The sequence below is a fragment of the Protobothrops mucrosquamatus genome, unplaced genomic scaffold (genome assembly GCF_001527695.2).
Source record: "Protobothrops mucrosquamatus isolate PMUCROS unplaced genomic scaffold, P.Mucros_1.0 scaffold18, whole genome shotgun sequence".
NCBI classification, from domain to species: Eukaryota; Metazoa; Chordata; class Lepidosauria; order Squamata; family Viperidae; genus Protobothrops; species Protobothrops mucrosquamatus.
The window spans coordinates 120,673-144,806 of NW_015386403.1; the positions used below are offsets into that span (position 1 = coordinate 120,673).

At 42.3% G+C, this 24,134-nt stretch overlaps 1 protein-coding gene across 1 annotated transcript in view; it reads right to left on the reverse strand.

The window, feature by feature from the left end:
• The window catches only part of KAT2B (lysine acetyltransferase 2B), an 83,424-nt gene that overhangs the window by 21,320 nt on the left and 37,970 nt on the right, over positions 1-24,134 (reverse strand). The window contains exons 6-7 of the mRNA XM_015810737.2: positions 19,580-19,771; positions 8,536-8,642 (exon numbers count right to left, since the gene is read on the reverse strand). Coding sequence (XP_015666223.2) covers positions 8,536-8,642; positions 19,580-19,771 — 299 coding nt within the window. The remainder of the gene's footprint in view (positions 1-8,535; positions 8,643-19,579; positions 19,772-24,134) is intronic.

Here is a 24,134-nt window from a genome sequence, read left to right on the forward strand (position 1 = left end):
CCTTTCAGGGGCAATTCTTCCTGGTTGTTGTGGATAGCCATTCCAAGTGGCTGGAAGTTGTTCCTGTGTCATCCACCACTACTGCCAAGACCATCCAGGTGTTGAGAAGTATTTTTGCTGCCCATGGTCTTCCAGATGTCTTGGTTTCGGATAATGGTCCCCAATTTACTTCTGCTGAGTTTCAGGCTTTTCTACAGGCTAACATGATTCGCCATGCGACTTCAGCTCCCTTCCACCCTTTCACCAACGGTTTGGCTGAACGGATGGTCCGCATCGCCAAGGATGCTCTCAAGAAACTGACTTATGGCAACTTGCATCACAGGTTGGCTGACTTTCTTCTAGCCCATCGTACTACTCCTTGCACTGCCACGGGTAAGAGCCCGGCTGAACTCCGTTGGGGTCGCCGGCTTGTGACTAAACTGGACAGGCTGCATCTGGAGCACGTAGCATCACAGGTGTCACATCCACGTGCACCACGGATCCTTCATGTGGGTGATCCGGTCTGGACCAGGAATTACGGGCCTGGACACCTCTGGGTCCCTGCGGTGGTTTGCAAGGTCTCGGGGCCTTTGTCCTATGAAGTGTCTTTGGACGACGGTCGCGTACTTCGCCACCATATTGATCAGCTGTGTGCGAGGATGGATTCTTCCCCTCTCACTCCTCGGCCTGCTCTGGGGGGGGTGGAGGGGGGGAGTGCATTCTGGGGATCAGTATCAACAGCCGACACTGGCTGTTGAGGACATCATGGGTACTCAATCCCCAAGTTCAGCAAGTGCTCCAAATAGGGATTCATGGGGCAGGGGGCAAACATATACCCCCACACTCACTCCAGCCTGGGAGTCACACCGGAGGTATCCCCACTATCCACAACTCAACAACAATACTCCAGACAGGGAGACTGACCGGGAGCATCCTCATAACTCACAGCATACAAGAGAGCAGGCACAACAGCTTGGGGGCTTGCCACTTTCAGCAATTGCTCCCAGAAGGAAGTCCACACGCATTAGGGCTAACAGGGAGGTATGTCCTGACCCTGTCACTACAGAAAGGAGCCAGGGGAATTACACCCCTTCAGGGGACAAGGAGCTGAGTTCAGAGGGCTCAGCCAGCCTACTAACAGGCAGGTCGACCAGGTACGGGGGACAGCAAAATCCTGGCCTCCTGAGCCTGGTAGGCGAGCAGGGAGGTCAGGCAGTAGTCCCAGGGCAGCTTGAGATAAGGGGGCAGCCGCATTTTAATCCACCTAGTGTGGAAAGCAATGGAGGGGACCATGCAACCTCCCCAGGTCCGAGAAGGTCGCTATGGGTCAAGGGCCCACCCAAATACCTTGCAGATTATGTGAGGTGAGCAAGGGTTAGAGGGACATGGACAAGAGGTCCAGGTTGGTTAGTCTCACATGGGGAAAGCTTGGGGTTCATTTATTCCCAAAACGATAGCAGTACCCATGCTTTTCCACACTCTGTGCATTTGATGCAAAAGTCAGCAAACACATACTCTACAAGAGGTGGCGTACATGTTGGGCGCAGCATTGTCTTATCTAGGGGGGAGGGGTGTTGTGTCCTGAGCCTGCAGAAGCAGGATCGGGACGCTGCAAGAGTCCCGTGCATTGCAAAAGCTGCCCGGGACCAGACTGAGCGGCGCCAGCCTTGCGCGCATGCGCAAGGCGGGAAAAAGGGTGCCTGCTATTGGTTGTTGTTGCCCGGGGATCCGGGAGTATAAAAGGAAGCCTGCGTGCCTCTGCTCTTGTTGGTTGGTTGTTGTGACTGAGAGAAATAAAGATCTGTTCTGTAACATGAATTGCCTCCTTCGCCATTTATCCAAGGACTTAACACTCATGGTCATATAATCAAAATTGGGATGCTTGGCAACTGTCTCATATTTATGACGGTTGCAATGACCTGGGGTCATGTGATCACTTTTTGCAACCTTCTGACAAGCAAAGTCAATGTGTTACTAACTTAAAAACTATACTGATTCACTTAAAAGTAAAGTGGAGCAAAATTCACTTAACAACTATCTCACTTAGCAACAGAAATCTTGGGCTCTGCTGTGATCATAAGTAGAGGTCTATCTGTATACAAGTCTCAATTAAGCTATACCTAAATGTTATACAGCTAAATCCTATGGAGAGCATTATTCAATTGTTAAAATCTAATAATGTTGAATTATTATTGTTTATCTTCCATCATCTCTAAACATGATCCAATTTAACAGTTTATGGTCCTAATTTGAAGCATATTCTCATATCAAATAATCACTCATGTTATGTAATTGTTTGGGGCAAGTTCAATGCAAGGATAGGATTGAACAACAAGGCACTTTTCACTCAGTTCCAGCAAAACCCTTCTGAACCAGCTATAATGCCCCCTCTGTTAACCCAACAATCCACAGATTTTTAAAGAGGTCACAAGGGGTTGTGCCTTCTACAAAGTAAAACCAAACTAATTCTACATTTATCAAATGGATTTATCAATACCCATGATGAATTCTCTCACTGGGCCAGCACAAGCCCCTCCCTTATTGATTATACTCTGATCTTACAGAACTTAATTATATCTGAAGAAAATTTTTACTTAGAAAACCAGCCTGAAAGCAATCACTTCCCAGGTATCATAATCATAAAAGCATTTAACAACTGTTTTATGGAAATAGAACTTATCCCAATTTTGGAATTAAATTCAGAACTAGGAATGGTCTATGCCAAATGGTCTCAACAACTTAGTAGTCAAATCTCTCATCTGCTTCACTCTGAACCACTTCTGCATCTCTACTACAGTCAAAGAGAGATTTGAGAACTCACTCTGACAGACATTCTCCCATTTAATGCAGTTATTCCAGCCAGTACTTTCTTCTCAGGTCTCAAGGAAGAGAGGAAAACAAGCAGGCAGGGATTTTCCCCTCTGAGCCCTGGTCTGGCCAAAAGTAAACTGATCAGGAGATCCAATTTATATAAAGAGAATCCAGCTGAGCATTCTATTCAGGACTATATGCTTCTGAAGAAACAATATAAACATTTTTAAAAAAATAAGATAAATGAATTTACTAGGCTTCCTGGCAGCAATTGACAACAGCCTCCCAAGCCAGAAATTCCACTTTATTCTTGCACTTAATAGCTTCTCACCCAATCGAGAGACCTCTTCCATTCATCTCTTACCTGCATCTATGTGGGAAAACCACTTTAGAAGATCATATCTACAAGAAGCGCCCTCTAAATTTGATTTGGATCTCAAAGCTTCCCAAATGGGCCCCTGTCACAAATGCTGAAATAAAGAAGCTTGTAAAACAGTTAAAGCCTGGTAAAGCCCCAGGCAACGACTTTATTACCCCTGAAATATTGTGAAACAATATAGGCTGGTAGAGCCCTGTTCTTGCCTTCCTGTTTTATCTTTATTATTGATCACACTGCACAGATTCCTGAGGACTGTTGCTTAGCTATTATTGTGCCCATATACAAAAAGGGCACACGAGATTTGCCTGCAAATTACAGGTCTAGTAACCTGTCAAGCATAATAAGCAAGCCATATGCTAGATACTTAGATAATAAATCAGTTGATTGCACTGATTCAGAGCTGGCTGATATAGCAAGTAGGCTTTAGGTCTGGATACTCTATATATAGACACGCCCTTATATTTCAATATCTGGCTGAAAAATACACATCTAAAGCAGATTCTACACTGTACACTGGATTTGTTGATTTTAGATCTGCATTTGACTTAGTTCCCAGAACAAGGCTTGGGACAAAGTTTCTGCACACCACCATTATAGATGGTTATTTTTGCTCATGCATAATCTCTATAAGAATTCCAGATTCAAAGTCCGTTGTAGTATGCAAGGCCAGTATACTAGTACGATTCCAACTCAAAAAGGAGTGAGGCAGGTATGTACTAGAGCCCCCTCCTCTGTTTAATTTATAAAGTCACTCATGACCAAAATGAATCAATTAGAGTACCACCCACCAAAATTAGCAAACAGGCATATTACTACCTTCTTATATGCAGATGACATTGCACTTCTGGCACAAACACTAACCGGACTCAAACGAACCCTGAATGCCTTGACCAGGTATTGCCCAGAGGAAGCTTTCAAAATCAATCATAGTAAAATGAAAATTCTATGTTTTGCAAAGAGACCTAAATAGTATGCTTGGAGGATAAATGACCAGAATATCGAACAAGTTAAAATATTCAAATATGTGGGCATGATTTTCCATTGTTCCACAAAATGCAGTATGCACTAAAACTATGTTATACAAAATGCTCAAAAAACAGTAACTGCAATCCAATCTTTCTATTTCACTAGAGGAGCATGGTATATACAAGCAGCACCAAAGCTATTTTCACCAGAGACTCTACCCTATTCCTCTTTTGCCTTTTTTGAAAACTTGCAGTCTAAATTTCTAAGGGCCATATTGCAGATAGCCCCCTTTGTTTCCATGATAGTTCTATGGGGGGGAGGCAGGCCTGTTCAAGATAGAAACTGGGGCATGGATCTGCATTGTAACACATTAGCTGAAACTACTGTTCTTCCGCACAGGTCTGAGCCCTTTCCTTATAGAGAATAAGGAATAAATTAAACATGAATTAATGCTATTGTATTAAAACTCCAACATCTCAGTTCCTAATGATGGGCTATGAGCATGCACTTAGTGCATTTAAACAACATATTAAAAACCAGGAAGTTCAACAGGACTTGTCTGTTTTACACAATAATGTTTTCTTAAACAGACAGGAACCCCCTCCCCCCGCTCACAACTATCAATATATTTATATTGTATAACTGTCTCTAAATTTTGGAGAACATTAACTTTAGCACACTGGAACGTTCTGCCCACAGCAATTCTGGAGGGCCAATATAAAATAGTTCCATATGAGCTAAAGCTGTGCCCCTGTGGACAAAGGACCCTTGAAACTGCAGCTCATATCCTGCTATTTTGTCCCCCTCCCCTCCCTCCGGGACTCACGAACTCATAACACCTTACCTGATTAAGTATCCTGGAAACTCTGAACATTTTTACATTAAACTATTGTTGGATCAGCATGATTCTGTTTCTTTGAACATAGCTAAGTTTTGTTACATTGTCTGTAAAATTAGGCAGACTTTGGTTACCCTTGATTTCATTGTCAGTCGTTAACATATTATTATACTTTGTGCTGTTCGGTTCTGCTCAGCTTTGCTTTATTTTAATCTTTAATTTTTTTGTGCTGGTCCATGACTGCAATAAGGATTGAACTGAAATAATTCCTGGTTCTTTCATCTAAAACCATTAACCAGAAATCCCAAAATCTGAACATTTGCTCATAAGACATGTTGAAAGATGACCAACCCTTACAAAAGAACTATCTAACAAATCTGGCCTATTAGCCCAGTCCTTGCTAAAGGTGACTAAGGGACATTTGTCTAGTGATTTTGTCTAAAATCAAATCCATTATGTTTTCAATATCAGCATTAATACATTCAATTTCTCCATGTAAACTGGTTTTTTAGCCAATCTGAATGTTTACTGGTACCATTTTACTTGCTTTTATCTAAAATTTAGAAATAAGTCTAAGTCTTTACATTCTATCATTTGAAGTTAGTCCAGTTTTCATTTGGAATGTAGTTTGTTTTCCAGATGTCATGCCTGAGACATCTGAGGCAACCCAAGTATGTGAGAATTACCCTAATGAAAGCGGGCGAAAAAGTTCTTAACTGAAGAATTACAGAATCACAATGCAATGTTTTAAGTTCTTGAGGGAACTGCTGCATAAATTTTATTTAGTGTTGTTATTATTATTAACAAATAGTTGCTTATTTAAGAGAAATAATCTTAGCCGCCTCTATTAGTTTTTCAGGCCAACAATTGCACTTTGAAAATTGTTGGTTCTTAACGCTCTCTGAGCTTGGGTTTTGTTTTTGTTTTGCAGATACTGTATTACCAAGCTAGGTAACATTATCACTGCAAGGGAGAATGGGATTTGACAGCTGCTTATATATAGCAGGTGTCCAATCTTGGTGGGCACACGGCTTCCTCCTTGATGGTTCCTTGTCTCTGTTATTGTATCTTCCCTTTACCTGGTGCTGTTCCTTCCTTACATCTCTGTCATATTAAAACAGGAGCAGTAGAGAAGATATGTGAGACAATAAACAACATACTGGAATACAGAAATAAAGTTTACAAAAGAAGGCAGCACCACACTATCCTTCCTGGATATCCTCATGAGCAAAGAAACACTGACAAATTAGAAACTCACTTTTATTAAAACATACTCACTGCAGTAACCTGGAACATCAAAAGGGGGAAGCAGATCACCTATAAAACATCTTTCAATGGATACCCAGCGACTTGATCAAAAATTAGCTAAGTACATTGCTCAACTATTATCATACATCAAAAACATTTTTGAGACAATGAAACAGACTACTATAACCACTCATCATCACTAGCTCACCCAGCCACAAAATTCCTCCAAAGCAGCCAAAGAAGAAAATTTGGACTCATCATACAGTGTAAACACTGTAACAGCCACTATGTAGGCTGTTAGAAAAAAGACTAGCAGACTGCTTTCCATGAACATCTGCTAGCAATCAGAAGACATGACAAACACTCCTTGTTTCAACTGGGAAACTGTTAATGTTATTGATCAAGCCAAATAAAAAATGCAAGGGAATTCCTAGAAGCTTGGCATTCACCCAAATAAGCCAACAATAGACACATAGACACACGTCCATTTTACATATTATTTAAAAGACACAATCAAAAACCTGGATGTGAAACAAACAGCCTAGAACACATCTTCACCGCAGCCAAAATCCTGATATAGGAAACAGAACGAAATTAACTATTAGAGAGGAAACAATGCCCTAATCAAGGAACTACTAAGGAGGAAGCCACATCTCTACTGAAATTGGCAAGGCAAACTACACATATAAACAACAAAGCCCAGCTTCCACATACTGATGTTTACCTAGCCTGGTAGTAAACAATCTGCAAGAAAACAACCAAGCTCAGAGAACCAAAAATCCAAAGTTCAAAATGGAGGCATGCTGTATGTACACTGGCAGTTTTTACTGGACAACCATTTGTCTGAAATGGTATAGGGTTTCCTGCCTGAGCAGGGAGTTGGACTATTATTATTGATATTGTTGTTGTTATTGGTATCTCATGTTGATATTTTGTAAATTTATTTAAATGTCTCTCTGCTTCTATAGGAAGGTGTTAAATAAAAATATAATTACATACCTCCTGCCTGGTTCTTATTAAACAATATCTCTCTACAAGATTTTACCTGGACAAAATTACAACAAAACATGATGTACCTCTACGGGTCTAGGAAACTTTGGCGCAGCCAACTCATGGCCACTAAGTTGCAGCAAGACAACTTGTCCTGGGGACAACTTCCCACAGGTGGAGAGGAATCTTAGCGCAGGGGTCCCCAATCCCTGGTCCGTGGACCAGTACCAGACCGTGGCATGCTAGCAACCGGTCCGCACAAACAAGCCAAGCCACATCCGCGAGACGCAGGCAGCACACAAAATTACGCCCCCTCTGGTCCACCCCTCTCTCCATGGAACTGGTCCTTGGTGCCTAAAAGATTGGAGATCTCTGCCCTAGCAGGTAAGCAAGCAGGTAGAGAGCAGAGGGGATGGGGGCTTCCCATTTTTACACCCACTGCCACTGCCACCAAACTCAGTGGGCAAGTTGGGCAGTGGGGAGGCAGTAGTGGGCAGAAGCACCCCATTTTCACACACCCCACCACTACTGTCCCTGTCCTCTGTAGCCCAGAGCTCGGCGTGACAGCAGCAACCTGACGCCTGACCCATCCACTGACACAATTCCCGGCTTCTTCGGCCTAAAGCTCAGTATGGCGGCAACAGTAGGGATGTGAAAAAGGGAAGCCCCCTGCTGCCATTCTTCACTCTCCCCACTTGCTCGCTTATTCGTCCACTCGGTTCTTCCTCTGGCTGCCCATGGCAAGTTGTCCCCGCAGCAAATTGGCCATGTGGAGTTGCCCTGCAGCAACTTGGTGCCAGTGAGTTGGCAGAGGAGACCTGAGTAGTGAGCTGGTGGTGGTGAGCCGGCCGTGCCATGTTTGGCTACTGCAAGTTATCCCATTCCAGCCCCTCCTCTTTGCTTTCTGTAAGAGCCTCAAAATTTGGCTCTGCCGATTGGCCTTGGACCTTAATGGGACAATTCAATGTTGAAGGTGGTCAGTTGACTAGGAAAAAGATCCCGCCTCCAATCTGTAGTATTCTTTTTTTAAAAACTTAGGAAATCTCTGTTCATTTTAATATTTAATTTTGTGTGCCTTTGCTTTTATGATGCGTATAAATTATGCAGAGTCACTCGACAATGAGATGGAAGGCATATAAATTTAATAAACAAAATAAATGAAACAGAAGAACCATAATTGTAAAGGCCTGTGCAAGTGATATTCAAATTAACTTAGAAGACAATCTTTATGCATTTATAAGTGGCACAAGACTGTCCATTAACTGAATAAAGTTAACATAGCATCTATTTTGATCTTCATCTTGTCTTGCATTACAATATTTACCTGTTTGGATGCCTAGTTGGCTGCTTCGAGAAGTGGAAGTTATGAAATCTGGATCCCAGATAGGAGAATTTTGACTGTATACCTCTTCCTCCAACATGGACAGGAACCTTAACACAGAAGTCAAAAAAGCATTAATGTACATAGTCTAACCTACTAGGACAACTATATCTTGTTCTATTATAGAGATAATTGAAGAAAAATAACAAAGCATATGTATGATATCATCTATAACATAAATGGTATAGTCAAAATAGCTTATTTTTTAAAGTATTCAAAGATAAGTACTTTTTTGGCTTCATTCCCTAAAGTACTTTAATATATTAAAATAGTAAAATCATATTATTAGTATTACAATCTAATCATTTTAAAGATTACTATGTTCAAAAAAACTGTTCACTCACTTGTTTTCCTATTCTGACCACATGCAATTATTCATAGTGGACCATTTCGAATATTTTTAATGAAGTTTTTGCTTTGAATAATGGGTATTCTAAGACCCAAATGTTAGACTAGAATTACATAATAGCTACATATAAAAAGTAATCAGATCAGCCTAACTTACTACTTTTACTTGTTGTAAGCTGTCCTAAGTAATGCAGACACTAGAAAGAAGATATTAACATGTGTGTTAGTGTATGTGTGTGTTTATATATTTGTGATGTTTGTGTATATATAAATACATATGCATATATGTACATATCTGTGACATACATATATGTGTATGTACATGTTTATGTGTATAGCAGATAGAGAGACAGAGAGATAAGTAGACAGCTTAGATCAGCGGTTCTCAACCTATGGGTCGCGACCCCATTTGGGGTCGATCGACCATTTCACGGGGGTCGCCAAGCAAGGCTGTCCGCCATTTTTCCCCCTTTTCCAGCGGGTACCTTACCTCCCTTGAGCTGGGCCAGCTGGTGGTCGGCCTGCTCCGTCTCTGCCACTTGCCAGCTACGCCTTGGCTGGCGCAGGGGGCAGAACCACGCATGTGTGGCGCTCCCGGGCAGGGAAAGTCCTCGACTTACGACCGGTTTAGTCCTCGACTTACGACCGGTTTAGTCCTCAACTTACGACCGGTTTAGTCCTCAACTTACGACCAGTTGGGGGTCGCGGCATTAAAAAGGTTGAGAACCACTGGCTTAGATAGATATACTGTAAATGTATAGCATGTAGATATAGATACATAGAAATATAGGAGATATAGATATAAATATAACCTCCCAAGTTCTTCTGTGCTGCTTGATCATGGTAGGCAGGTGTTCCAACTGGTGTGCTGAAGAACACCAATGGGCAGATACTAATTCATTCAAAGAAGATTAAACAAATGGGAGGAGTATAAGGAAAAAAACAATCAAGAAATATGCCACAACTAGCATTTCATAGAATAACCATGAAGAACTTGGAAAAGATATTCGGATGTTGTGATATGACTATACACAGAAAGATCAGAATAATCCAAACAATGGTATTCCCTATGACACTCTAAGAAAATGAATGTTGGCCTTTGAAGAATCAAGACGGAAACAATAAAGATGCTCTTGAAATTTGGTGTTGGGGAAAACGCTTAAAAACATCATGGACTGCTAAGAAAACAAACACATGTATTATCAAACAAATCAAGCCAAGTTCTTATTCACGGTACAAATGATCAAGCTCAAATTATTCTGTTTATTTTGCAAATACCTAGCCATTCCAGAGAAGACTCTAATGCTGGGCCAAGTAGAAAAAAAAAGTGGATGACCTCACCATGCCAATGGGGATACCACTGGAATACTCGATATACCAGCTTAGGTGCCAGATGATCAGAGAAAGTGTATTTATCTATGCTAAGAGTTAACACGGATTTGATGGCAACTAATGAATGAATCCATCAATCAATGTCAAGATATTTTATCAGCCCAAACAAACTTTATGTGAGATGAAGATGTCTTTACTGAAGATTGTGGACTATAATCCACCATGAGGGTAAGTGATAGATGTTCTTTGACATTTCACTCTAGGACTAAGTGATCAAAATCATCATCTGGCCTCCATGCCTGAGAAAAGGATTAGAACTTGGGTTCCTTGCTCCTAGTCCAGCACTTTAACCACTAAACCTGTATGTATGTATGTATGTATGTATGTATGTATGTATGTATGTATGTATGTACGTACGTAGGTAGGTAGGTATGTGTACAGGGCTTTTTTTCTCATAGAACGCCAGGAATGGAGTTCTGGCACCTTTTTTGGATGGAACCTTATAGGGTAGGCAAGGCAGATTATATGACGTGTGTGAGTTCCGGCATTTTTTTTTTTTTAGAAAAAAAACACTGTATGTATGTATGTATGTGTGTGTGTGTTTGTGTATACATACATACATACATACACACACATATGTATGTGTGTATGTATGTATGTAGTATACAGAGGCCCTAGACAAGAGATGAATTAGTGGTACGGTACTTATATCAATTCTACTTTAAAAGTCTTGACTTCTTCTAAATATTATAAACAACTATTGATTAGAAGGCAGTGGCCTAAGAAGCCAATGACCTGACAGGGGAATATAGTTATTTTTCACAGAGACGAATGGAAGCTGTGGCTATATATTTGTAATGCAGACATCCAGAGGACCACGAGATGGCAGCAAAGCAATCCTAATGGAACCCAGCAGACCATTAGCTTTTGCTTTTATAAAAAAATCCTTGTAAATTTTAAGGATATTTGTTTTCATCAAAGACATTATTTTAAAAACTGTTGCCCTATATCTATGAAAGCTATATTTTATTCCTTAAATATTTATTTAGAGCTTAATGGATTTTAGTTTGGGACAAAGGAGGTAGAGAAATAAAGTACATCTACACATTTTCCTGCCAAAATTACCAAATGGCTTAATGTTATTTCATATATAAGTATTTTAAAAGATATCCATGCATTTTTATCTACAAGAAAACAACCAGATGGCTTAGAGAAATTAAGCCACATCAAACAATCCAGAATAAACACTTATCCGAAAAGCTTTGGTTTTGATTTTCTAATCTTAACAAGCTCTGAAAACAAATAGGAGCTGATATCACAGATCACAACAGGTAACAGAACCATTTTGGAGATTGCTTAAGTTCCCCTGACATACCAAAGTGATGCTCATTACTCTTCTGACTGTTAAACTGATATTTATAACCTTCAACATTTTAAAGCAATATTGCACCTTGAAACTACATTAAAGCATCCCTGTTACATTCTTTCCTTGTTGTCTGTTGAAGACTCTGCTTTGAAAAATAAGAACCCACCCAGAATTCTAAATGGCAGTTCCACCAACATAGCAGGCAGTTTAGTTAAAGCAGCCCCAGAATAACAACATTAACCACTGCAAGAATAAATTTTACAAATATGTAATGGATCAACCCATATATAAAAGGGAAAAATGTATTTTTCTTCTTACACTGAGCTGATGCAAAAAAGATGCCTTCCACTCAAAAGCTTCCGTATACGGTAACTAGAGTGATTATTGTTAACATCCATAACAATTATCATTCCAGCTATAGTATATTAGCTATGTATATTATTATAGGAATTAAACCTGCTAAAACATAATGCAGTCTATTTTTCAGTTAACAAAACTATGAAATGTAATTGTATGACTGCAGTCCTACAGACAAGAGAATGATCTATTGATCACCTTGGGATTTAATTCTGATTACAAGTGCTTAACTTTACAATGTGAGGCTGATAGTGCTAAAGCACTCTCCTTGGAAGAAGATCAACTGAATTCAATTGATAAGTTTTAAATAAACCTATATAAGATGGTGCTAATTTTTTGCACAAATCCTCAAAATAGCTCATTGCATTAAGGATTATTGTTCCAGGATATCAACTTTCTTATTTCACCTTGAATGTAAGACTATGTCAGTTCAATAAAAAAAAAAGACATATATGAACAAATCAAATTTGGACAATGTTTGATATAAGCTATGGTTCCAACGAAAAGGTGTTAGATTCCATAATGTTACATGAGAAATATGACTGACTGCCTATTAAAACTAACCACTTAGCATATTCATTAAACATATAGCTCAGCCTTTCTCCAAACTCATGCCTTTCAGATGTATTGGGTCTGCCTTGCTAGTTGGGAATTTTGGGAACTGAAGCTTATGTGAGTTGGAATTCAACTAACTTGAAGAACAGAAGGATGATGTTGGCTAGCCAAAGCAATTTTGTTAATGGCCTGCATGATGACAGAATGGGCGAACTCATCGCAACCAACTTGCCGTGGGGCAATTCAAGAAATACAAAAGTTAAATTAATTTCAATGAAACCGTGGCCAATAATAATAAAAGAAAGTCAATCCAGAAATACAAGAATTACAATAATTTTGATGAAAATGTAGTCACCAATAATTAAAAGTAACTAAATGAGATGATTAATACAACATTGAATTGTCCCATGACGAACTGGCCATGCCAAGTTATCCTAGACCCATCTGATGAGTCAGACCCTAAAGTGGAAGAGCAAGACAGATTCTGACTCTTCAACTCAGGAGCCAGTCGGCTCTCAGTAACTATAGCCAATGCTAAGGAACAACTGGTTGGAAAATAAACCTGCAAGTCTTAGACATTTACTGCAAAAACACAAGTTAAATTACCTGACTTTTTTCTGAGCAGAAAATGATCCTAAGGCCTATTATGCAGAAAGATCAATTGAGTAAAACAGATGTTCTGTGAGGGTCATCTAAAGAAAAAGATGATTCAGGAAAACAGGCACATCCAAAACAGTGCTGTAAAAGAGGGGCTTGGGAGTCAAATTTCTGTTAGCAAACAACTTTCGAACCCCCAAATACGAGTTCTTGATGTGCTGTTTCTGATTTCTGGATTGGTACAAGAACAGTCTCAAATTTAAATCTTGGACTTGCACGCATGGAGCCTTTGCTTCTGTAGTAATCTTGTTTTTCCTGAGCATTTACATTTTTCCACTGTGATAAGATTTATAACTATCATAAAGAACTCTGATACAAGTATGATCGCCTGTATTTATAATTGCTGGCACAGGGCTATTTGCCAACCTCATATAAGAAGTACCTCAACTGTAGTCAATGTTATGGAGCAACCGCTAGCTAAAAATGAGTAACTGAAAGCTCAGCTGACATATTTGCCAATACAGATGGAAATACCATGTCCTACATATCCTGTCTCAACGCCTGATAAATTTAATTGCGCTCTCTGCTAGGTTCCTGGTTTGAGAAACTGAATGTGAGCTATTACCTTGAAGATTTCTGTTTAGACCATAAAGTCGGGTTCATTATCATCCCGTTTTTGGTTCAATTGCTAAATGGGCTACTCCCTTTATAGTGAGTGTATCAGGTAATTCATGTTCATGTTTGAAAATCCTACTAAATCCACCCTGGCAAGATAACTGTTACTAGAAGTCAGATCAGTGGCTGAATATGTGACTGACTCAGGTTCTTGGCACAAGAACTAGAGTAAAATGAGGCTGGACCCAGTGCCAGGAGAGCTGGTGGCATCCTAGATAAGACAAGACTCTGGTTTGAGTAGAATATGCTTACAAAAAAATAAAAAAAAAATCAACCTTTATTGTCAAAGTACAACATGTGTACAATGAGATTGGCTAAGCCTCCCTTCGTGCACCCCCCCGACACAATTCACAATTCTTACATTTTGCAAGATTTAAGTCATATGTGCTTGCAAATTCATGGGCCTCTGGACTAATGAAAAGCATTATTTCCATCCAGTTTCTTACCAAATATAAAATGGCTTCAAACTCCAAATACCTAATTCATCAGCTGGACATCTACCAACTAAAGTAAAAGCAAATGATAACCCTGGTATATATTGTACTATGGAAATTACAGTACAGTACAAGAAATTACATTCTTCTGTATCAGGTAAATGGATGGTCCCAATTTAGAGAGATTCCTAAACCAAGATTACAAGCACTTCTATGTAGCCCCAGCTCTTGAACCATACCCAGAAAACATGTGGTAATATTAGTGATCATCTAAATTTTAGTTTTCCAATCTTATGATCTCAGACCATAATGAATTCTGGAGCCATAAGTAATTCTTGGACCAGTACTTCAGCTACAAAATTCCCCAGGGTTCAATACAGCTCCATTCCCAATGGAATTCACTGTAAGGCCTGTGTTTTCTGGACCTGGAACATGGATTAGAGTAAATTGAAATGGACTTGGCAGAGCACTGGAAAACATAAAATTATTTCTCTGTTTCACATTTTTCTGTAGCTGTGGCCTTTGACTGGGTACAAATTCATGCCCCACATCATCTGATCAAAGGAAACTCTAAATTTCAGCTTCCTTGATTACGTGGAACATATACCAACTACACATCCTGCAGAGTTTCTCAACGCTGTCTGCTTAGTATGATAACTTCACAGATTTCAGTAAGCAAGAGGATGATAAGCTACCATCTCATTGGCCTTATCATTGCCCCACTGACCCGATCACTGCCCAATTGAGCAGATCTATTTGGAATTGGGGCTTTTATGATTTTATAAGCAAAAACCTTAACAAAATTCATCCACTCATCTATTGCACCAGCTCCTTACTGGTGTTCTGTTTGTAAAAATATAAATTATGGGAACTGTAAAACTGTAACAATTTCCAGGCTGTCAACCAGATCTCCATCTGGAATAGATATTCTCTGCCTCAATCACTGAACTTTTCAAGCATTTGCAAAAGATATGCATCTTTACTAAGTTAAGCCTAGTGATGCTTACAATTTGCTTCACATCCAAGGTGGTGATGAATAGACAATTTCTTTCCACACGCAATATAATCACTTTCAATACACGGTGATCCTGTCTAGGCTATGCTGTGCACCTGTTGCCTTCCAAAGTCTGAAGAATGATATTTTCCAGGACTTGACTCTATGAATCTATTAGACTCTGTCTTGATGACATTCTAATCCATTTATCTTCTCCTAAACAATATGAAATTCATATTGTATGAGCAGACTTGCAGCATCTCCAAGTACACCACCTCTGTGTTACGTTCTAAATTGTGAATTTGAAGCAAATCAGATTTTTGGGGATACTGCATCTTATCAATACAGATACAGATGGAACCTAACGAAGTTGAAGCTATTACATTTGGCAACTACCCCAGAAAGTCAAGAGCGTTCAGAGGCTAATGGGTTTTGTAAACTATTATTCTTCCTTCATTCCAAGTTTTGCTGAGTTCAGAGCCCTTTAATCTACTGCTTAAGCAAACATTACAGTATTTATTTGGGATACATTGGCTCGGAAAGCTTTTGAAAAGGGAAAGAAACTTTTTTCTACTCAGCCTATCCTGCAATATCTGATCACTTCTCACTGAAACAGATGCCAAATGGGAGGCATCTGCTGCAAGTTGCAGTCATAGCTGCTGCAAGTTGCCGTCTTGTGTCTATTATTTTAGAAAACTAAAACACTGTTCCATCTGTGATAAGAAATTAACAATCAAGATGACTTTTGATATTTGACATACCTTCTAGAAAGAGCACAAAATCCCATAGAAATATGGAATGACCACCACTATCTGAAGTATCCATATACAAAAAAGAAGCTGAATCAGTAGTTAACTTCATTGGCCACTGTTCTTTCTCTGGATTAACTTCAAGGTGGTACATGCCAAGCATTCAGAACAAGAAAGCAATCATTCAAGAAACCAAAACAGCAGAGAGAAGAAGACAATTCACATCACAACCACATCACATCACAATCCTCAATAGTGATTCCTCCTGAAAATAATACTATTTCACTGACAAAATGCTTGTAGAACCAGGTAGACCTAATGACCCGTTTTCAGGTACTAGGTCAAGTGACTTAACCTGCTGCTTTTTTCCACAACAAGGGGCTAATTACCTGACAGTTCCATGCTTGCATGTTCATTTTCCAACATAAACTCATCAGAAAACAATATGCATACTTAAATCTCGTCATAATACTGAGACTGCTCATCTTGCTAGGAGTTAGAAAGCATATAAATTTAATAAATTATTATTGTGATTGGTCACATAGTCAACCTGATGTTTAGACTGGAATTGGCATTTTTGTTATTACATAAATTTTCTGTATCTCTTTGTTGTCTGGGTTTTTGCAGCCAAGATCTAGAACAGTAGTTCTCAACCTTCCTAATGCCGCGACCCCAAACCATGTGGTCGTAAGTCGAGGACTACCTATATTTCCCTGCAGGCGGGGCAGGAGGCGTGCACACTCCGCCTCCTCTCCTGCGGCTGGAGCGCATGCTGGGCAGGCCGAGGATGGACGCAGGCTGTTGCCCAGCAACCGCCTTGGCCCGGGAGCGCCGCACATGCGTGGTGCCGCCCCTGCGCCGGCCGAGGCGTAGCTGGCAAGCAGCAATGAGGGCGCAGGCCGACCACCGGCTGGGCCACCAGCTGGCCCAGCCCAAGGGAGGTAAGGCACCCGCCGGGCCCCACGTGCGCCAGCAACCCTCCCTGCGCCCGCCGCTGCCCTGCAGGCAGGGCAGGAGGCGCGCACACTCCGCCTCCTCTCCTGCAGCTGGAGCGCACGCTGGGCAGGCCGAGGGTGGACGCAGGCCATCGCCAAGCAACCGCCTTGGCCCGGGAGCGCCGCACATGCGTGGTGCCGCCCCCTGCGCCGGCCGAGGCGTAGCTGGCAAACGGCAGCAACGGCGCAGGCCGACCACCGGCTGGGCCACCAGCTGGCCCAGCCCAAGGGAGGTAAGGCACCCGCCGGGCCCCGGCGCGCCAGCAACCCTCCCTGCGCCCGCCGCTGCTCCGCTAGCCTTACCTTGGCCACCGCACGTTCGGTGCGGCGGCAGGCAGACCCAGGCGCTCCTGGGCAGCCATGGCACACGGCAGCGAGGGCGCAGGGCGACCACCGGCTGGGCCACCAGCTGGCCCAGCCCAAGGGAGGTAAGGCACACGCTGGGCCCCACGCGCGCCAGCAACCCTCCCTGCGCCCGCCGGCCTCCCACCTCCCACCCCTGGCCCTCTTTTACTTACATTTAGTAGCTGCTCAGCAGGGAGGGGTGGAAACGTCCAGAAAGCTCGCCTTACCTGCAGACAACCTGCAGCACCGTTTGCAGACTGGGACTTTTGGCGGGCTCAGCAGGGCAGAGACAGCCTGGACAATTCCTATTGGCTTTTGAAAGCCAATAGAATTAGACTCTATTCAAGAGAGTCTATTCTATTGGCTTTCAAAAGCCAATAGATTCTATTGGCTTTCGAACGCCAATAGAATAGAGTCTCTTGAATAGAGTCTATTCTATTGGCTTTCAAAAGCCAACAGAATAAGAGGGAGTAGCACAGCTAAGGAAAAGGGGAAAAAAATGGCGGACTGCGTTGTTTGGCGACCCCCGTGAAATGGTCGTTCGACCCCAAATGGGGTCGTGACCCACAGGTTGAGAACCGCTGATCTAGAACCTATATTGTATCTATATTTGTAATCTATATTGTATCCATAAGTTACTTCCCTATTAATTTTAAGAGCAAGACAGCAAATCTAAATAAACTATTTTGTGCTATTTTTTTTCTCTAAAATCTATATGAATATTTACAAATTTGTATTATTTCAAGCCTTTGGCTTATGAAAACTACCATTTTGCAAAATCTGCTCAGTGGTTTTTAAGATATTTTGTGAATGGAAGACTACATTTATGGAAATATTCATATTCTGAACATTTTCAAAAACTAAATTTTGCAATTAGGAAGTCTTCCATTTAAATGCAAAAATACAGTCCCAGTCCAAGCCGATTTGTATAATTGGATATAAACGTTTTAGGTACATTAAGGGTTTTTGAGCTGTTTTTCATTATTTGAATCCAGATGAAATTATAATTGATAATACTGATTGGGAAGACTAAAATTCTTCATATACAGGTAGGCCAGTACAGGAACATACATTATTTCTGACAGAAGATAATGTTTTTGCTGTATTAAGTTACATGTTTATATGTAAAATATTCTGACATAAATTAGCAGCAAGAACAACCTTATACCCTTAAATGGTTTATGCTGAGTTTTTTATCCTGAATAATTTTAATCTGATAAACAACAAACATTCCTAAATCGTCTGCTCTTCTATACATATTTTTTCAGATGCAAGTAGCACTGAAGTGAATAACACTAACTCCTAGGTAAATGAAAACTTGCAATCCAGATACTGAACGGCATTAAATTGGGCCATGGGGGGGGGGGGGGGAAGCTTCACATGAATGTACTAAGTGTGTTTCTTCCATCTTGCTTTTTATAATCCAGTTGTCAACAGAACAGCCTCCCCCCACTTATGAGAATTTGCATTTAGAAGCTCTGAATCCACAATATTAATTTACAGATACGGAGTTCTTCTAATAGCTTCTGATAACATCAAGAGAAGTAGATTTCTAGTGTTTCAGATCCCAACTATAGGAAGCAAAAACTTTAAATTCCTTTTTGTAAAAATATATAATTATTTGTGGATCATACTTTACGATTAAATTTACACTTCATAGTAAGCCAGCGCTTACTGAATAAACCACAGTTAGCCTAGTTCAAACAGCATGTTAGGTCAAAATCAAGCAATCACATTATGGTTTAGAATTATCAGGAACAAAGAGTTAAATCACTACAGAATGGTTCCAGAAGTTTTAACAAAAGACATTTTTCCAGAGTTATTCTATAGCAGTGTTTCTCAACCTTGACAATTTTAAGGCATGTGGACTTCAACTCCCAGAATTCCATTGTCAAGGTTGAGAAACACTGTTCTATAGCTTGTTTGCATACTTTTTAAATGGCATTTTCTCTTGATACTGCTCCCCATGATAAATAATTATGGTGTATTTCCCTTCAGACTTCATAGTAAGGAGAGACTATTACAGTAATAGGTCATGATAACACTGAAAGAACAAAGCTACAATATCCGGATTGCAAAACTCTGGACTGCACTGACTGATAATCAAAAGCATTTTCTTTGTATCTCTCTACCATCAAGTGATAATCTGGAATTTTGCAGCCTAAACCTTGTAACTCTATAAAAGAAGAATATGTAGTTTTCATGTTACTCAGACAATTGATAACTTTTAAAAAAATTACTTGGGAAAATGTGTTAGGATTAGTGTTCGTTTCTCAAGAGGAAGTTTGTCCTTTTCCTGTCTTGCATGTTCAAGAAGTTGCCGTCTCATAACGGTGAAAACAGAACGCAACAAGGTTCTCCCAAAAATTTGTGTGGTTTCATATTGAGGTAGACTATCACAAAACTGGGGGACATTGCAGTAACACAACCACCTACAAAGGAAAAAATAAAATACAAACTCAATTAACCCAAATTACTATGCAATGTATTTCAATCAAACTCACTTAATAACTGTTTACAGAATGCATTACTGAAATTTCTAAACAAGCATTTTATATCATATAATTATTCTGTAGGTTGAAACTAACTGAACTACAGAAAACATCTACATTCAGCAGAACTGTATAGCCTAGAAGATTTCTTTGTATCTCCTAGATCAGGGGTAGGCAACCTTGGCTCTTTTATGACTCGTGGACTTCAACTCCCAGAATACCTGAGCCAGCATGGCTGGCTCAGGAATTCTGGGAGTTGAAGTCCACGAGTCATAAAAGAGCCAAGGTTGCCTACCCCTGTCCTAGATGAACCAGACTGTAACAGATTATAAACCAGATTCCCTGCCAGGACTGTGAAAGGAATCTGGCTGGGGATGCCTGATGGGGACTGGTTTTTTGGAAAGGGGGAGGGGGCATTAGGGATATTGGGAAGCTGGGAGTGTGAGCTAAAGTGCTCCAAGGACTCAGATCCCCTCCCAGGAATGTGTTAAGTATCTGAGTGATGGTAAGGAGATATTCTACTCTGGCCCTCTGGGCTCTACCCTATTTTGTAGTCAGCAGGCTTTCAGATGCCTGGGTTTTTGACAGCTGCTTTTTAATGCCAGGTCAGACTGTAAAAAGGCTACCCTCATCTGTGATTTGACTGCAGTTGAGAGGGTTTACCTAGTATGCATTACGAAGATCTGGCTGTGCTTAGAGGGCAGGTGCTCTCTTATGGCTTTGCCCAGTTAGGTTTCAGGTATTTCAGCCAAGACCTTAGATCAAGAATGGAAAAGTGATAAATGTAACCCAAGAGTCTCTGATGGCTTTCAACAGTGCTTCCCCAGATTACCTATTCCTTGGAATGAGCTCTAGGGATTGTTACTGATATGTAACAATCTGGTTGCCTGGGTTCCTTGATTTCATAATTGGGCTGGCAGTGGAATTTCCCAGGTTTATGATCCTGGAAATTTAATCTGTCTTTTTTTGAATTGGAGTCAGAGGCACCTTGGGAGTTCATGGAGTTCATGGGCACCATGATATCCATGGGCCTATCCCGTGTAATCCAGGACACAATATTTAAAAGGAGTGATAGGCCTAATCTGGTTCTGCTGTCAGAGTCCTGACAATATGATCTGGATATGGGGAGCTCTCACTTGTTCCCTGCTGTCATGATCTGATTGCTCCTTGGTAATCGTGGAGTTCTCTGGCATGACTCCCCACTGCAGAGAGGCTGGCCCAGCCAACCAATGTACCTTTGGGTTTAGGAATCAGCTTGAGATTGTTCCTGATAGTTTGTTGCATAATCCAATTGAGCCCCTGGTTGTGCCCTGAAATAGGGGGAGACATGGATCTGATTGCACTCCTATGGCCTCTTTCCTACTGTGAAGGAGCGTTGGCTTACCTGAACGCCTTTTCTTAACATGAGGAAGAATCCACCAATGGGTTATTTCAGTCCTACTGCCCAATCAGACCAAGTTGTCAAGTTGTCACGCCTCCTCTTTGTCTGGGACCTCCCAGTTTTCATAGACGGCGTAGCCATTGACAAGTGTCCGACATGATGACTCTCAAGCAGGCAACAAAGAAAAGTACAAGAACAAACGCCCAACCCGGATCTGACTGACTAATAAACGGGAGGGCGTGGATTCTTCCTCATCATGTTGAGAAAAGGCGTTCAGGTAAGCCAACGCTCCTTCTCCAACATGATGACAGAAGAATCCACCAATGGGACGTACCAAAGCATCCAGAGTCCCTAAGGGTGGGAGTCAGTTGTGGCCGGACCCCCAGACGGTGTGACTACTTGTTGCAAAATGCGGCTACTGAAAGCGGCTTCAGCTGACGCAAATTTGTCCAAGAGGTAATGTCTAATGAAAGGCGAAGGCGGTGACCATGTCGCCGCCCTGCAAATGTCCTCAATGGACGCCTGGGTCGCCCACGCCGCAGTAGTGGCAGCACTGTGGGTAGAGTGAGCCGTCACATGAGGAGGAACAGGTAGGGCAAGTGAGACATATGCGCTGGCAATACAGGCCCTAATCCATCTACCTATGGTGGAAGCTTACACCTTCTGACCTATTGAAGAAGGCTGAAAGGACACAAACAGAGCTTCCGACTTACGGAAAGGCGCCGTACGCTTGATATAACATCGCAAGGCTCTCCGTACATCCAGCGTGTGCCATTGCCGTTCTACGTCATGTGACGGGTGAGGACAAAAATCTGGAAGAATGACCTCTTGTGCCCTATGAAATACTGTATTAACTTTTGGAATAAATGAAGGGTCCAGGCGAAGAATCACCCTGTCCTCATAAAACGTGCACAGGTCCTTCCTGACTGACAAGGAGGCCAATTCCGAAATGTGCCTAGCTGAAGTAATTGCAATCAGGAAGGAGACCTTGAGAGATAAGTGTCGCAAGGAACACGTTTTGAGTGGTTCAAAGGGAGATGAAGTCAGAGCCTGAAGAACCCGAGGTAAGCTCCAAGAAGGGTACCTATGAACCACAGGGGGCCTACTGTTAGTGACTCCCTTGAGGAAAGACCGTATTCTGGGGTGCCTAGATAAGGACTCTGATGAGTCCCACGAGAGCACAGAGGAAAGTGCCGCTAGCTGTCTGCGGATAGTGTTGGGCGCCAACCCTTTTTTGACGCCCTCCATCAAATACTCTAGCACCCTGGGAATGGTTACCTGTGACAAACTCACATGATTCCTGTCGCACCGACAAAAGCCCTTCCACGTATGGTCGTAAATACGGTTAGTTGCCGGCCTCCTGGCCGCCTGGATCATATCTATCACCTCTGCCAAATACGATTCCCTAGTCAGGGTGCGGCGTTCAAATGCCAGGCGGTCAATTGAAGCCATTGGGGGTCTGGGTGTTGAAGATCCCCCTGCGTCAACCATATTCGGTCGTCGGGAATCCTCCACGGGTTTGAGACTGAAAGGCCCACCAAGTCTGCAAACCAAGGCCTCCTGGGCCAGTGAGGAGCTACAAAGATCACCTCCGCTTGCTCCTCCAGGATCTTTCTGATAACTGCTGGAAGCAGAGGTAGTGGGGGGAAAGCGTACAACAGGCCTTGCGGCCACCAGCTGCGCAGGGCATCCACCCCCTCTGCTCCCCGGGAGGGGAACCGAAAAAAGAATCTGGGCAGCTGGGCGTTCCCCGGCGAGGCGAACAGGTCCACTATCGGATGACCAAATCTGTCCGAGATCTCCCGGAAGACATCCGGATGTAACATCCACTCCGAATGATCCACTAGCGACCTGCTGAGGAAGTCTGCCTGCCTGTTTGCCTCTCCCGAGATATGCTCGGCCCTGATGGAAAGCAGGTGTTTCTCTGCCCAGGAGTTCAAGGCTCGAGTCTCTGTCATGAGAGACTTGGACCGGGTGCCCCCCTGACGATTCACGTGGGCTTTTGCAGCCAGGTTGTCCGTTAGGACTAGTACGTGTTTCCCCTTGATTGTTGTGTGAAAATGTTTGAGAGCTAGGTGAATTGCTCTGAGCTCCAACCAATTTATGCTGTGCCTGAGGTCTGTCTGTGACCACTGACCCTGAGCCATCTGGGATTGGAGATGTGCACCCCAACAGAAGAGACTTGCGTCCGTGGTCACCCTGACCCGACTGGGCTCTTTGAATAGAGTCCCCTTGTGCATGGCTGAAGAAACCCACCAGCCTAGAGAGAGACGCACCTGATGAGGAACGCGCACCAATTGGTTGGATGTGCTGGTGTGCTGTCTCTGATACGGGAGCAGGAACCACTGACGGTCCCGTGCGTGTAACCGGGCCCACGGTACTATTGCAATACATGATATTAACTTCCCCAGGAGCTGAGAAAGTGTAGCCAATGACACGGTCCTGCTTCTGCGCACTCTGAGTGCCAGGTCTCTGATGCTCGAGCGTCGCTCCTCTGATAGGTACACGTGACAAGCTTCCGTGTCTATCACCACGCCCAGATGTAATAGGCGGGTAGAGGGAGTCAAATGACTCTTTTTGAAATTTATCAGGAACCCGTGGTTCTGTAGGGTGTTTATTGTGAGGGCTAAATCCGACTGGGCATCCGAGACAGACAGGGACTGGATCAGAATGTCGTCCAGATAACACTGTACCCGTACAGGGACTAACCTTAAATGAGCTGCCAGCACTACCAGGATCTTGGTGAAGACTCGGGTGCTGAGGATAGGCCGAATGGGAGAGCCCTGTACTGAAAGTGGCGGTTGAGGTAACAGAATCGCAGATACCTGCAATGGTTCGGGAGGATAGGAATGTGTAGGTAAGCCTCCTTTAGATCTATAGAGGTCAATAGATCCCCCCGTCTTATGCTGGCTAAGATGGACG